The 17,199-nt window shown below is 39.3% G+C and overlaps 1 protein-coding gene across 1 annotated transcript in view; it reads left to right on the forward strand.

Annotated features, from left to right (window-relative positions):
* Positions 1–17,199, forward strand: part of LOC135202931 (citron rho-interacting kinase-like) — a 220,205-nt gene that overhangs the window by 20,657 nt on the left and 182,349 nt on the right. Inside the window, exons 7-9 of the mRNA XM_064232395.1 lie at positions 12,550–12,663; positions 13,619–13,775; positions 14,114–14,291. Coding sequence (XP_064088465.1) covers positions 12,550–12,663; positions 13,619–13,775; positions 14,114–14,291 — 449 coding nt within the window. The remainder of the gene's footprint in view (positions 1–12,549; positions 12,664–13,618; positions 13,776–14,113; positions 14,292–17,199) is intronic.

Genomic DNA, 17,199 nt, shown 5'->3' on the forward strand with positions numbered 1-17,199 from the left:
ATATTTGATAACGTGAAGGGCAGTTTCAAAAGATGCCTTTGTATCATATTTATGTGCAGAAATAAAAATACCAATATGTAATACATTTTCATACACATTTTGAACATAAAAGCATGTTTATAAATCAACACATCCATAGCTAAATTTGCACCCATTTAACTCTATATTTTCGGCATAGAACAGCGTCAGAGGCATATATTTTACCCTAATACCTATGTAATAACTCTCAATACAATTTTTTAATATAATTTGCATAACCTTTATGGGCTGAACAGTATTTCTACAAGTGTATGTACTCGTTAGACATAACGGCGCTAGCGGCGCTGTTGACTGAAAATTGTTCCGTAAAAATACTTAAATTTTTTTTTTTTTATGAATATTTTTTACGACAGCCGTAAAACCGATTCGCCGTTGAGTGATTGCACTGTTAACCGCTGGCCGCCTGTATATTTTTTTATGTAAGCTTGAAGTGTCAAAATTTTTGAATACATCAAGACCATTTTTATTGACTGGCATGGCATTGCAGATGCACAGGATGTACTCCTATTATCTCTCACCTTTTCAGTAAGGTGCTGAGTTTGGAGAATCAGGGGGCTACAGTGTACCTGGAGCACCCATCACGCTCAGTGGATGGGTCATGACTTTATTTCAGTGTAGGTGTCAGTGTTTTCTGGTTGTTTTTATTTTGGCAGTATGCCAAGGGCAAGGGCGGGCACCTATCATACTTTGCTATCCATAGGAGCATTCCCCTCGTTGCAAAGTTCCCCCTAAGTAAGAAGCAACCCTTGGCTCTACTGCCATGCCACTATGAGTTAAGATGAGCACCAACCAGAGGCAGTATTCATCTGCTATAGCTCTCTTAACTTATAGGAACGAAAAGCATAGTTTTTCAATGCTAGCAACTTTTCTAGTTCAAATTCATTACATGACTTAATGCTTTGGAGTAGAATTTATCCATGACCCTGCCTCCTTTCAATGTGGAATCGGCTATATAATTACTGGGTAAGTCTCGTGTACAAAAATTATATTTGTATAATAAAATAAGGTTTTGTATATACTTACCCTGTAATTATATGATTGGAGCGTACCCGCCTCCTCTCTGATGGACATTATGCATAAAACAGAATGATGTGTTAGCTAAGTCGTTCCTAGTCATTGCTGTTGGGGACGGCACGTGTACCTACGCTGAGAAATCAAACCACTACCCATGAAATTTAAATATGTGAAAAGCTATAGCTATATAATTACTGGGTAAATACATACATACAAAACCTTATTTTATTATAGAAATATCATTTTTGTTTAGTAGACTGAGTTTGTATGAAATTCTACAGATCAGGGTCTCAAATGAATGTTTCAATTTTTATTTGCATTTATACTAATTATTTCATTCCTATTCTTGCTTGGGGCTTGCTTTGGGCATTTCTTAGTAACAAGTCTGAGCTGTTCTAAAATGTTGGACCATGTTGATCTTGTGACTATTTTGAATACTTAAAGGTCATCCAAAACTTGAATACATCACCAGTAGGAGGGTAATGGCATCAGTACACCTCACACAGAGCACTGTGAGCATTACTTAAGGTTCTTTGCAGCCTCCCTTGGGCCCTTAGCTGCAATCCCTTTCATTTCTTTTACTGTAGTACCACCATTCTCTTTTTTTTCCATCTTACTTTCCAGCCTCATAACAATTTTCACATAGTGCAGTTGCTAGGTTTTCCTCCTGTTACAACTCTTAAACTTTTACTGTCACTTTTCCTTTCACTCAAGGATTCAAAGGACCAGAAATATCAGTCTAGGTATCTGTTGCCTGAGCACCTGTTTTGTCTTGAGGGAACTGGGGCCTATACCCCCCAGCTCTTGCTCCTGCGCACCAGCACCTGTTTCTGTATTTCCAGCTGCAGACTCGGCTCCCAGCGCCATCTTCAAGACACTTGATTCAGCCTCAGCAGTCCTCTCTTGGACAAAAAGTTCCCGTCTCGGAACTGGACGACCCCTCTCTTGCTCCCATCAAGGATCAACTGTTGGAGATCTTGAGCTATATTAGGAAAGCCCCTCCCTCTAAGCCTGTTCAAGATTTGTCTTTATCTCCGGTCTCCTCAGAGAATGAAGAGGATGCAGACCTAGACGCTTCTCCACCCACGGCTTACAAGTCTTTTCTTCATTTTCTTTAGGAAATTTTCCAACCTTCTACATGCCAGCTACTCTGTCTTCTGCCTCCACTTTCCTTATGGCTAGTGTTCAGGAAGAACAAACTCGCCTTCCCAAGATGGTGCTCTCGTCTTCCTCTAGGAAGGCAATGAAGGCAATCGACGAATGGCTGTCGATGAAGAGAGAGCAAGGTAAAGTTACATTTGCCCAACTCCCCTCTCATCTGATCAAGAGAAAGTACTGGCCTTACGTAACCAGGGAAGCTCTCTCCCTGGGAGTTGCAGCCTCCTCCCAAGGGGATTTTTCAGGTCTCACTGATTCATCTCATTGGTTAGCCTTCACTTTGGCCAACGTCTTTCGTCATTGGAGTTGGATCATCTTGTCAAGAATATCTTAAAAGTTTTTGAGATGTTGAGTTTCTTGGATTGGACGGTGAGAGCTCTTGCTAAGAAAATCGAGAATTTTTAAGATTTATATGATCTCTTCTCAGCAGACCTGTTTGGCATTCTTTCTTGTGCGGATAAAGCCATATGAGACTGCTCCTCAGAACTATCATCTCTTTGCTTTTGGAGTTCTTAAGAAGAGAGAACTTTGGTGTTCCTTCATCACAAGAGGAGTCATGTCTTCCCAGAAATCCGCATTGCTTTTTTTGCCACTGGACTCTTCTCATCTGTTACCGCAGTCAATGGTAGAACAGATCACATCGGGCCTACTGAAGAAGTTGACATAGGATCTGCTGGCACAGTTATCTCTACGCCCCAAGTTTTAGTCTGTGCCCATTTGCCCCAAGTTCACCTCCACTCGCTTTAGTGGGAAAGCTAGACCTTGCATAAATCTGCAATTTCAATCCAAACCCGCCAAGAAGTACTACTACTCCAAGCTCCCTTCCAAGAAGTGAACCAGAAGTCCTTTGTGCCCCATTAGGAGCCAGACTTCTCTCATTCTGGGGGAAGTGGGATCTCGGGGGAGCAGATCCATGTATCGTTAGGGTTTTTAAGGAGGGCTACTCCATCCCATTTTTGGTGACCTGGTCCCCCACCCCCTTCAGTTTCCTCTCCCTTCCAAAGGAAATATCCTCTCTCCTTTTGAAGGAAGCCGTAGAGGATGTTCACTCCCAGGGCTTCTACAATCGCCTTTTTGTAGTTCCCAAAGCATCAGGGGGCTGGAGGCTGATTCTTAACGTAAGTGCCCTTAATCGTTTTGTAAAGAAGATGAAGTTATGATGGAGACAAGCTAATCAGCCATGGCTTCCTTTCATCCGGACGATTGGATGATCACTGGATATGCAAGATTCATATTTTCACATCCCCATTTGTCCAATCTCCAATAAATACTTCGGGTTCATCTTCCTAGGGAAAGTCTACCAGTTTTGGTCCATGTGCTTCAGCCTCTCCAGGGTCCCTCAAGTATTCTCTCGATTCCTCTTACCAAATGGCTTCTAGTCAGCAGAAACATGATCTCCTGCAAAGGACCTTCAAAAAACTCTACTGTGCTCTCTAGATCTAGGAATTCTTCTAAATCTCCAGGAATCCCAGTTGGTTCTGACACAGGATGATTCTCAACTCTTGGACATTTCAGGCTTTCTGTCCTCCAAGAGAGCACAAACCGCATACAGACAATTCGCAAGGTCCTTTCTCTTTCATCATGTTTGGCCCGTCAATTGATAGCCTTTTAGGGACTCTGTCATCAATCAAAACCTTCATCACGTTGGGCAGATTGCACTGGAGGGTTCTCCAATTCTTCCTCAAAGCCAACTGGGACAGGAAGACTTGACTGAACTCGGTTGTATTCCCGTCAGTCAGGAGGGTAAGTTGGATCTCCAGTGGTGGCTCCCTGAAGGTTGGTTTTCTCAGGGGAGATCCCTTCTCCCTCCAAGCCCAGATCTAAAATTTTACTCAGCACTTTGGATCTAGGCTGGGGAGCCCTCCTAGGGGATCGAGAGGTTTCCGGGACATGGTTCCAGGAGGAAATCAACCTTCACATATATATCAAAGAACTGATGGCCATTATTCTAGGTCTCGTACGTTTCTCTTCATGGATTTGCAACAAGATAGTAGTTGTTCATGCGGAAAATGCCACGGCACTGTCGTATATCAAGAAACGGGGGCACTTGTTCCTTTTCCCTCTGCCAGACTGCAAAGGAACTTCTTCTTTGGGCTTCCGTAATCAAGTGACTGCTCAGTCAAGGGAAATTACGTCCTGGTGGACGAATTGAGCCGTTGGAAGCAGGTCCTGAATGGATGCTGGACAACAAGATTTGCATTGACCTTTGGAGATTGTAGGGCAAGCCCTCCATAGACTTCTTTGCCACCTCAAGAAACTATTGTCTTCTCTTCTGCTCTGCAGCCCCGGATCGCCTGCTTGGGCGAAGGATGTTGGGTTGTTAGATTGATCGGATCTGGACCTTTATGCCTTCCCTCCATTCAACATAGTCAGGGAAGTACAAAACAAGTTTGTCTCCTACCGCAATGTCTTGATGATACTTGTTGCTCCATTCTGGCCCAAGAAAGAATGGTTCCTGGACCTTCTACGTCTTCTGGTAGATTTCCCCAAAGACTGTGGCTACTCAGGCAGCCGCACTTCAGGAGATACCACCAAGGGTTATCCATTCTCTCTCTGACAGGCTTTAGACTGTCAGGAAACCTGTCAGAGCGTTTTTTCAAAACCAGCTGCGGAAGCTATTGCAAAGTGCAGACACCAGTCTAATTACAATCGGTCAAAGTGGGCAGTGTTCAGTTGATGGTGCCTCAGATATCACATCTTTTCTTTTGAGACGTCTGCAGCCCAGATTGCAGATTTCCTCTAGTATATGAAGACTTCTAAGAGCCTTTCCTTGTTGACCTTTAAAGGATATTATGTGATGCTTTCCTCAGTTTTCAAACAACAACGGTTTGGATCTTTCATCTAATCAGAATCTTAATAATCTCATTAAGTCTTTGCCCAGTTATAGGCCTGAGGTACTACCTACATAGGACAGAGAAATCATAGGTGTTCTATCAAGAATCCTTCTCGTCCTCTTTCTAAGAACCCCCTTTTGTTCTTTATTAAGAGACCTGATCTCTGAAGCACATTCCTGGATTCAGGAAAACTCCTTTCCCTTGATCAAAGTTAAAACTCATGAAGTCAAAGCAATAGCCACCTCTCTCGCCTTCAAACATAATTTATCCCTCTTGGCCATTCTTCAGTCGACTTATTGGAGGAGCAGGTCCATCTTCATGTCTCAATATTGGAAAGAAGTGGAAACAGTATTTGAAAACTGCAGTACCCTCGGTCCTTGTGGCTGGCATGGTATTAGGGGAAAAAGAATAGAGATGCTGTCTCCCTTCTGTCTCTTTGCCTTATTGTAAGAATGTTCATTTTCTGGGGGAGCGTGGGGGATACGCTGTACCCAGAATGTCCACCAGTTTGTTGGATAGGTAGTGGTTCTATTTTTATTGTGTCAGGGTTGGTGACAGGTGTTGTCTGGTTTGTTGTTGTGGTACTGCGCCCAGGGCAAGAGCAAAGTTTTTTGTGGATTATGTCTTGTCAGCGATCAGGCATATCCTCCATTACAAGACTCCCACTGATTTAGAGGCAACTTGGCACACCGCTGAGCCACTATAGTTTAAGATGAGCACCAACCAGTGGCAGTAATCACCTGCTGTAGCTTTCTCACCAGGTAAGGAAGCGACAAGCATTTTGTCAGTGTTAGCAACCTTTTCTAGTTCAGGTTGTTAACATACTTAATGCGTGGAATGTTGGATTCAGCTAAGTGATTGCTTGGTAAGTTACTTGTATAAATATGACATTTAAAAAAAAAAAAAATAAGGTTTTTACTAAATCAGAGCCCTCCCTCCCTGCTGTTTTTTATGGACTTTGCAGCAATAATGGAATGATGTATGGCTCCTGTTGCTTCCACAGTCCCATTGCAATGGACGGAGCCTGTCGCCTCCCCCCACCTCTGCAACATTCACATTACCTCGAATTTTGAATTTAAGATGCCATGCGAGCATTATCGTTAGCTAAGTAATTACTTAGTAAGTACAGTAGTGCCTCAGGATACGAAATTAATCCATTCCGAAGCGGCCTTCGTAACCTGATTTTTTCGTACTGTGGTACCTTGAGATACGAAATTAATCCGTTTTGAGGCGGCCTTCGTATTATGAGTTTTTCGTATCTTGAACTGCATTTTACATGTAAAATGCCTAATCCGTTCCAAGCCCTACAAAAACACCCCAGTAAGTTATATTTCCAGGCCTACAACACATGTTCTAGGGTTACGACACCGATCCGATGGAAGAAATATGACTCCAAAAAGGCAAAATACTGTACATACTTGAGTAATATTCAACTGCATGTAATGTTCAACCCCATTTTTACTGCATATATTAGGACTTTAGCATATGTCCCTTAGCAGTAAGCCTAGCCTATGTTAACAGTTGCTACTGTAGCCTAGTCTATGATTCTGACATCTAAACCTAAGAAGCTAAAAGCTTAAAATATGCCAATAAAATGCATAAATAATCAGTATGTACTCATTTCAAATCATTATTAATTAATCATTAACTATAATACACAAAAAAAAAACCTTCCAATCGTTTGTTTACATTCAGCTCTTAAGAGTACTGAACAAACACCAAGCAATCACTTTTCCTAGGACACAGTAAGCCATAAATTTTCATTAGTATCTCTCTTCAACTAATGAAACTACCAAGCAGTATAATAACCATTCATTTCTATTCTTTATTCTATCTTTACCTAATGGAGATACCGAGTTACTGACAGCTATAATGAAACGTATACGTAACGTAATATTAAAACAGAAGAAGAATTCTAAAAAATACGTATTTGTTGGCTTCGATGATAGCAGTCTGATTTATTTTATATTTTGATATCTAATTCACAATTTTTTTTTATTAAATGTATTGCATGTACTCATTTCAAATAATTATTAAGTAACCATTAACTATAATAAACAAACAAAAAAGCTTCCAAACTTCTGTTTACATCCAGCACTTACGAGTATCGAACGATTGCCAAGCAATCACTTTTCCTAGTACACAGTAAGCCATAAATTTTCATTATCTCTTCAACTGCTGAAACTACCAAACAGTATAATAACCATTCATTTCTATTCTTTATTCTATCTTTACCTAATATTTTTTTATTAAATGTATTGCATGAATAAGTTTTTCAATTTACAGCATCCTTTTACCAATAGAGTGCATAAAGCACAAGTGGTAGATGCTGACCAATAGGAGAGCAGGATCTTATGGGGTGACTAGCATCAGGAACCAATGGGAGAGCGGGAGGATGGTGGCGAGTTTACTCAGTTGGCTGCGCCCGAGTTTTAAAATTGTTCTCGGTTCGTACTTGCTTTTGTATCTCGAGTTTTTCGTAAGTTGAGCCTTTCGTATCTTGAGGTACCACTGTATCTCGAACTACGTTTTACATGTAAATTGCCTAATTCTTTCCAAGCCCTTCAAAAACACCACAGTAAATTTTATTATAAAGCTAAATTGACCAATAAACAATGAAATACTGCAACAATTTGAACCATTCAGTACCTAACATAACCTTTATTGTAGTACCTGTAAATAAAGTGTATTAGTGTACAGGGTACAAGAAATACTGTACGTACATATGTAGTTAAATGTGGCACCTTACCTTTCGAGTGAGGCGATGTCCGAAAGTGGCAGCAGAGGAAGAGGACAAATGGTGGAAAACATGAACACTTAACTTTACGAAACACATTAAAAAATGGCGGAAAACATTAACACTAAACTTTATGAAACACATTAACAAATGGCAGAAAACATTAACACTTAACTTTACAAAAAAAACTAAAAATTAAATTTAATTTGTTTGCCTTTTTTTGATTAAAAAATTTTTTTTTTAACATTTTATACTTTACTTTTTTAAATAAAATTTCAATTTCTTCACCACTTTCAATTTTCTGTTTTTTCGTATCACATGGACCTTCCTGTTTGCTTACTACTAAAGGCCTCTTTAAAAAATAACTATCCAAGGAAGATTGCTTCTGCCTGCTTTTCAAAATGTTCCTGAAATGACTCTGGCAAACGTCATCGAACTGCGCAAGCATACGACCTGTGCAAGCCTTTTCAGGGTGTCTCTTTTCTACAAACGATTGCACTTTATGAAAAGCAACTAGAGCATCCTTAATTTCTGCTGTTGTCATTGGGTTCTCCTCCTCGCCGCTGCTAGAGAACTCTTCATGAACGACATTATGTTGCATAGCCTCCAACTCCTTCAGGTCATCCTTTGTAAGCTCCTCTTGGTGTTCCTAGAGAAGGTCATTGATGTCTTCCTCGTCAACAACCAGCCCCATGGACTTGCCGAGTGCAACAATCTCGTCAAGATATGGTTGCGAAACAGTTTCAGGATCATCAACTGTTTCTGAATCTACATCAGCTTCGCCCACGTTGAATCCCTTGAAGTCTCGGGCGGATACGGCATCAGGCCAAGAGTTTCCTCCACGAAGAATTCAAGGTTTACCTCAAAACCTCCTGCCAAGCTTGATCGATGAGTCGGATGCATATCACGACATCGAAATGCTCCTTCCAAAATTCACGCAAGGTGAGGTTTGTGGTATCGGTGATGTTGAAACATCTCTTGAAAAGATGTTTTGTATACAGCTTCTTGAAGTTCGATATCACTTGCTGGTCCATGGGCTGGAGGAGAGGGGTGGTGTTAGGCGGAAGATAAAGAACCTTGATGAAAGAATACTCTGCTAGGATATCTTCATCGAAGCCAGGAGGGTGAGCAGGGGCATTGTCCAACAACAGCAGACATTTCAGAGGGAGACACTTCTCTTCCAAGAATTTCTTCACTGTCGGGCCAAAACACAGATTTACCTGCTCTGTGAACAAAAGTCTCGTTACCCAGGCTTTTGCATTAGCCCTCCACATCACTGGAAGCTTCTCTTTTAGCATTTTGTGGGCCTTGAAGGCTCGAGGAGTCTCGGAATGATAAACAAGTAGGGGCTTCACCTTACAATCCCCACCGGCATTCGAGCAAAGTGCGAGCGTAAGCCTGTCTTTCATAGGCTTATGCCTGGGTAGCTTCTTCTCTTCCTCCGTGATGTACTTCCGACGAGGCATTTTTTTCCAAAAAAGGGCAGTCTCGTCACAGTTGAAGACTTGCTGAGAACTGTAACCTTCCTTGATCGTCATCTTGTCGAACGTCTCAATAAAGGCTTCGGCCGCTTTCGTGTCTGAGCAGGCAGCCTCTCCATGCCGCACCACCGAATGGATACCAGTCCGTTTACGGAATTTATCAAACCACCCCCGAGAAGCCTTGAAGTCTGGGGTTACCGTCGATGTCCCTTCTCCGTCGTCTTCAGCCTGGGCAATCAGATCACGGAAAATAGCGCTGGCCTTGTGGCACATTGCAGTCTCGGTTATCGTATCGCCAGCGATTTCTTTGTCTAAAGACAAAGAAGCAGCCTCTCCATCTCATCATGCACGTGGCTCCTCTTGTTGGACAAAATAGTCACGCCCTTGGGAGGTGTAACTGCTTTGATGGCTTCCTTCTGCTTAAGGATGGTGCCTATTGTCGACGGATTTCGGCCGTATTTCTTAGCGATCACACTCAACTGCATGCCAGCTTCATACTTTTTAATTATCTCCATCTGTCTCCATAGAAAGCATCCTCTTTCCGTGAACTTCAGCAACATTCTTGGGACCCATGGCTAATTAAGTTAACCCTTAAACGCCGACTGGACGTATTTTACGTCTACATTTTTTGTCTCTCGGGTGCCGACTGGACGTATTTTACGTCGACATGCAAAATTTTTTTTTAAATTCGCGGAAAAATACTTTTAGGCCTACTAGCCTAAAACTTTTGAATCACGCGCCTTGGGGGATGCTGGGAGTTCACGGATCAAGGTGTTGTTTTGTTAACAATCGTTACGCAGGCGCGCAAGCGCAAATTTCTTTCTTGCCGCACTAAAAAGTATCTGTGACACATCTCGGAAATTATTTCGTCACTTTGACATAATTTTTGTACCATTTTAAATTAGCCGTTACATGGAGTATTATATATGAAAATGTGCGCATTTTTATGTAGAATACAAAAAAAAAAAATACTCATGATTGTAGCTTTTATCAGTTTTGAGATATTTTCATATAAATAACGATAATTGCCAAAATTTCAACCGGTCAACTTTGACTCTACCGAAATGGTCGAAAAACGCAATTGTAAGCTAAAACTCTTATATTTTAGTAATATTCAATCATTTACCTTCATTTTGCAACTAATTGGAAGTCTCTAGCATAATATTTCGATTTATGGTGAATTTATGAAAAAACTTTTTCCTTACGTCCGCGCGGTAACTCTTCCGAAAAAAATCATACATGTGATTGTGGTAATGTTTGCACCATTTTAAAATTAGCCGTTATATAAAGTTTTATATATGGAAATGTGCGAAATTTCATGCACAATGCAACTAAAAACAACCCATGGTTGTAGCTTTTATCAATTTTGAAATATTTTCATATAAAAAATTATAAGTGACAAATTTTCAACCTTCAGTCAACTTTGACTCTACCGAAATGGTCGAAAAACGCAATTGTAAGCTTAAACGCTTATATTCTAGTAATATTCAAGCATTTACCTTCATTTTTCAACAAATTGGAAGTCTCTAGGACAATATTTCGATTTATGGTGAATTTATGAAAAAATAACATTTTCTTTACGTCCGCGCGGTAACTCTTCCGAAAAAATCATACGTGCGATTGTGGTAATGTTTGCACCATTTTAAATTAGCCGTTACATAAAGTTTTATATATGAAAATTTGTGCAATTTCATGTAGAATATAACTAAATATAATTGAAGGTTGTAGCTTTTCTCATTTTTGAAATATTTGCATATAAATCACGATAAATTGAAAAAAACCACGTTCCGTCAACTTTGACTACCGAAATGGTCGAAAAACGCAATTGTAAGCTAAAACTCTTACAGTTTAGTAATATTCAGTCATTTATCTTCATTTTGAAACAAATTCGAAGCCTCGAGCACAATATTTAGATTTATGGTGAATTTAAAAAAAAAACTTTCCTTCCCTCCGCGCGCGGATTCTCCGCCACAAATCTCCGAAATGCGTACTTCGCATTCTCGGAATATTTGCTCCGTTTCATATTAGGCATTTCATATAGTTTTATATATGAAAATGTGCGCAATTTCATGTAGAATAAAACAAAAAATATTTGAAGGTTGTAGCTTTTCTTATTTCCGAAATAATTGCATATAAAAAATATATATATAAAAATATTCAACATTCGGTCAACTTTAACTCATCAGATATGGTCGAAAACTGCAATTGTAAGCTAATACTCTTACAGTATAGTAATATTCAATCATTTGTCTTCATTTTGAAAGAAATTGGAAGTCTCTAGGACAATATTTAGATTTATGGTGAATTTTTGAAAAAAATATGTTTACGTCCGCGCGTTACGAATTCATGCATTATTTTGTGATAATATTTTCTCTGTGTTGCTTTTATCGTTTTACAATGTATTACATACCAAAATGATTGCAATTTAGTGTACATTACAACGAAAAAAAAGTAACTTGTTACCTTTAACCGTTTTGCGCACAGCGCGATTTGAATACAATTATATATGAAATTTTGTTTTCGTGCTCTCATATATCGCATTATTTATATATGATAATGATAATTTTTTTCATTTCTGATGGTTGCATACTAAACCTCAGCCAATGACAAAAAAAGGAGCCAAAAATGAACTTTTAATCTTGAAAACTAAGCGAGCTGTGATTTTTGAAAAAAATATTTTTTCTGCTTCCGCGCTCACTCTGAAACTCCTCCGGCACACGGGAGACAATTTTTTTTTTTTACCGCTTCGGCGTTTGAGGGTTAATTAAGTTCACACACAACACGATAAAGTAACTTACTACGAAGAAAGCGAAATCACTAACACGAATTTACGTTAATAAATGAAATCTATGTAAACGAAGGAATTCCACGTGCATACGATAACACTGATGCGACGAAGTGGTCAAAGGACGCCTTTATGTAGAGGAATGATGGGACAGATGCTGACCAATAGGAGAGCAGGATCTTACGGTGGTGACTAGCATCAGGAACCAATGGGAGAGCGGGAGGATGGTGGCGAGTCTATTCAGTTGGCGGTGCACGAGTTTTAAAATTGTTCTCAGCGGTCTGGGCGAATCTCGGACTTTACCCTTTCGCAACCTGAATTATTTTCGTATACAGAAGCAAAAAAATCTTTGTCTTTGCTTTCGTAACCTGGATTTTTCGTAAGTAGGGACTTTCGTATGTAGAGGTTCCACTGTATATGTATAAAACCTTATTTTATTATAGAAATGTCACATTTCATTCATTATAAAGAGATCATGCAATTGAAACTGCATTCTTCCAGGTGGAGTGTGACTTTTGGTCCCTTGGCATCATGGCGTATGAAATGTGCTATGGGTATACGCCGTTCAGAGGAGATAATGTGGTGGCCACTTACAATAACATCATGAATCATCAGGTAAGGTTTTAATCTTGATTTACTATAAGTATTTGATAGGTTTAAAATATGAGCTTAGCATAGCTTAGAATTTTAGATAATTGGTTGTTACTTGCCTTCACAATATGTATTATTGTAGACCATTGTAATGATAATGAAGATTTAATTTTAAAAAATGCAATACAGTAGACTCCCCGTATTCGTGGAGGATGAATACCAGACACCCCCACCCCCCCACGAATAGCTAAAATCCGCAAATACTTAGAACCCCTATAAAAAGATGTTTGAAACTGCTTGTGTATTTTGTTAGTTCAACCTCAGGAAAAACCTACTAAAAAGGCTTATACCAGTTTTTTTTTAATAGTTTTATCAAAAAAATTGCATTTAATCATGAAATTGATGAGAAAATACAGTAATTTGTGTGTATTTCACATCTAAAAATACTGCAAATACGTGAATTTCCCATGAATAATGGGTAGATATGGTCCATAGAAAAATCCACAAATATGCATGGGAGTTTGCAAATGTCAAGAATATGAATACGGGCAATCCACTGTACTGCGGAATTTAAATAGCATAGTGCGATGAAAATGTCCAAACAGTTTGTATAGTTTATAGTATAAAACTCCAGTAATAAGGGCCATTCCCTTAGGGGGATAGTGCCCTGTTCACCTCAAATGGGTGCATTGTAGGCATTACTTAAGGGTTTTTGTGGTGTCTCTTACACCCCTAGCTGCAACCCCTTTCACTTCTTTCTCTGTACCTCTGCTCATATTCTCTTTCTTCTATGTTACTTTCCTTCTGCCCTTTCCTGACAGTGGTTTCATAGTCCAAGTGAAGGTTTCTTCCTCTTACACCTTTCAAACCTGGTTTTACTCTCAATTTCCCTTTTAGTGTTGAATGACCTCATAGGTCCAAATGCTTGGCCTTCTGTGATCTTAGGAGCAAGTCATGCTCATCATTTTTTGTATTGCAGAAAAATTTAGAATTCAATGATGAGGAGAATGCTGCAAGCAACCAAATGAAGGATTTGATCAAGGGACTTCTCAAAGACTCGAACCATCGCCTGACATACCCAGTGATTATTCAGCATAATTTTTTCCTGCATGTCAATTGGAATAACTTGAGAAACTGTAAGTGGTTTCAGCCAGGATATAATAGGGTTGCTTATAAGCTCTCCTCCTGCAATGTTATTAAAGTTTCTTTAGAATAAAAATTTCTTTCTGTGTAATCACATCCTGATTCACAGATCATATTGCTTGTTGATAGAGAATGATGACACTTGAGATGAATGCTTGGAATGGTTTTGTTGGATAGGAACTGCCATCAATCACATTTCTAATTAGTGTTTTTATCTGCAATGTCATAATCAGCAATGATTTTTACTGAGGACATAATTCTAAAGATATAGAAATCAAGAATATATCATAGTTTCTATTTATAATTCAAGTAATCAAAAGCCTCCTTTCAGCCCAGCCACCATTTGTGCCTGTTGTAAACAGTGTTGATGACACAAGTAATTTTGAAGAATTTGAAAACGAGAGGAGAGTGCCAGATGTAGATGCCTTCAGGACAAGACATGGCTTCACAGGGAAGAATTTGCCTTTCATTGGCTTCACCTACAGCAGACACAGTGAACATCCAGAGGCGTAAGTACATTGTTGCAAGTATAGCACTGACTCAGTGTTCTAGTTAAGATGAAAACTTAGAGCAGAATCACTTATGGAAACTGCAAGCTGTCCCTCAAGCATTGTTATAGTATTACATGTTGGTGTATTTTTTGTGAATTAGTTCAAATTTTTAGTTTCCTTTAGGTGGTGTTGTCTGTTGGTAGTTATAGGCTACCTTATTAGATACTAGCTTACCTTTGAAGGGGGAAACTATTAGCTGTTGATATGTCTGCTGATCCCATCTAAATTGGGATTTGTCTAGGATATGAAAGTTGATCGTGTAGACCAGTGTAGCAAGATAAATCAAAGGCAGACAATAACTGACTTCATTTACCTCCGAGATCCAACCTAACAAGTGCCTACATCGTTACGCTTCGCTCCGCTCCCACTTCACAACATGAACATAATCATAAACAAATGACCAGAGCTATGTGCAATATCATAACAAATATCCTCAACATATATGTAGTATACAGTATACTGTATACTACATATACGATACAATTTAGTAATTTATTAATATAAGCCAATTTAGGAGGTTCAGTGCATTCTGACTATTGTATATCAGTAGAAAAAAAAAAAAAAAAAAGAAATGGACACGAAACAGGAATCAGATTCGGACCAACAGCGGCATACCTAATTGAGCGATGTCAGGCTGCTGACGGCTACATATATTTATGAAATAAAAACACAATGACTATGCATCTTTTCCTTGAATCTTTTAAAAAGTTGTACATTACTGTATCCAATAATATTGTATGTATTCTCATATTATTGTATCATAAAATACTAACAAAGCGGTCAATGTTTTGGTTTGGAAATCAGCTGATGGCAAATGCAAGTTTAGTTTGCCGTATTTGCGTTTTATTTCGTCGTATTTAACTCGGTTTGGAGCGAATTGCCTTGCTTCTAGTTAGCATAAAATATCTAGATACTTTACTTATGTGAGACAAGGTTCTTTGTCATTATACGACGTGTTTTTAAGTCGAAATATGAATTTAATATGTCTCGTGAACTAAATTATTTTTTCGTTAACAGATTGCGTTGTGGGCATGTTTATTGTATAAAAATATTACATGATTCCGTTCGGTATTTTCACTTGATTTCTTTGTAGTATGAGTTTTACCGTTAGTTACGTTACTTATCTTTTACCGGCGTGAAAACAACAGTAAAATGTGTTCTTACAAGACCTGAAGTTTTGATTAAGATTATTCCCTCTCAATTTTATCTACGATTGTGTTTGATGGCATAAGTTTAGTGGAGTTATATCCTTGTTGCTGATGCATGATAGTAGTCATTAGCAGCGCGAAAAGTGAGTTGCGTGTGTGGAGATGCGGGAGCTGGGGAAAAACTGATATGTTCAGCTGGACACCATTCTTTCTTGCTCAAGTTGCTTCCCAGTCGCTTCAGTTGTGGGTGGTTGTACATTGTTTTCTCAGCTTCAGCTACAAATGCAGCTTAAATTTAGCAGTATGTACTCTATACTATATTTTCGTGCCGGTATTTTCTCCATAGCGAATAAATATATAAAGTAAATATATATCGGTCCTATTCTACTTAAAATAGTCAACAAGTCTAGGGCACCGTAAGGGGATTGTGATGCCCATAGACTTTTGAATTTTGGTTAGAGGCGAATTTCACTTAGCGTCGGGCCCCAAGGATCGGAACCCCTGCCATTAACCGGGGGCTGCCTGTATTTAAATTCACATTGTTTTGACCTGCTGGAGACAGGTGGTACTCTGATCCACTCGCATAACATTTCCTAACCTTACCATATATGTCATGTCAACGGAGTTTCTCTGTCTATTTATTTCACTTCTGTTTGCTATGCTTCCTCTTCCTCTAACTAAACCTTCCCTGTCCTCTTCTGCGTGTAACAACATCAACCTTCTCCGTGCTAAATACTGGTTCAGATTTTATCACCACAGCAGGGGTCTTGCACTCACTCTTGTTTGACACTGCACACAATGATAACACTTCTTGACTACCAAAAAATTTCCTAAGGGTTTGCTGCATGGAGTCAAGCATTTTAACCTCTAGCCCTGCACTGTCTAGTAACTTATATACTTGAACACATTTAGGTATACTTACTTTGTACCTCTCCAGAAATGTACCTCTCGTCACAAATTCCAAAATGTATTTCTCTGTTGTATGTTCCTTCTCCTTTTTGTAGCTGTCAATCCTTGTCCATGCCTCATACGCTGCTGCACATCTCATCCTTGTACCTCTTGTCCAAGTGATTTAGCAAAACTCATTCTATCTTCAGCTGTCAGCTTCTCAATATCCACTTCCTCGAAAATCTTGCTCCATACCTCGCTTCTTTCTGGGAACGACAGGGCAACAACCACAGCTTGTTTCTTTTTCCCGATACTTGTGACAAGCTGCCATGCTTTCAGCTTTTTTTTCCAGCGGTCATAGCCCTTATCAGCACCGAAAATTGGCAACACCTGCTGCCCACCACATTCGCTGACGCTACTCATGTTTATGACGTTTTATCTTTTAAACTACTTGTTAATCTCCTCCTTCCTGCCAAAAACCACCCGGCTACCATTTGTTGATTGTGTAGACCAGTGTGGCAGGATAAATCAATGACACATAAAAAATTGATTTTATTTACCTCGGAGATCCAGCCTAACAATTGCCTACATCATTTTGCTTCGCTCCACTCCCCCTTCACAACATAAACATAAACAAACATCATAAACAAAATATTCCCAACAGAAGTAACATGAGGACATCTTAGCAGGAATGTAGAAGGAAAGCTACAATGTATATGACTACATACTGATACAATACAAAATATATGAGCATAGAAGCTAAGCAGAATCAAAGTCTGTGTGGTGGTTCATATAGGATGCAATTCTAAGCATGAGAATAACATTGTACA

The sequence above is a fragment of the Macrobrachium nipponense genome, chromosome 33 (genome assembly GCF_015104395.2).
Source record: "Macrobrachium nipponense isolate FS-2020 chromosome 33, ASM1510439v2, whole genome shotgun sequence".
In the NCBI taxonomy this organism is placed as follows: Eukaryota; Metazoa; Arthropoda; class Malacostraca; order Decapoda; family Palaemonidae; genus Macrobrachium; species Macrobrachium nipponense.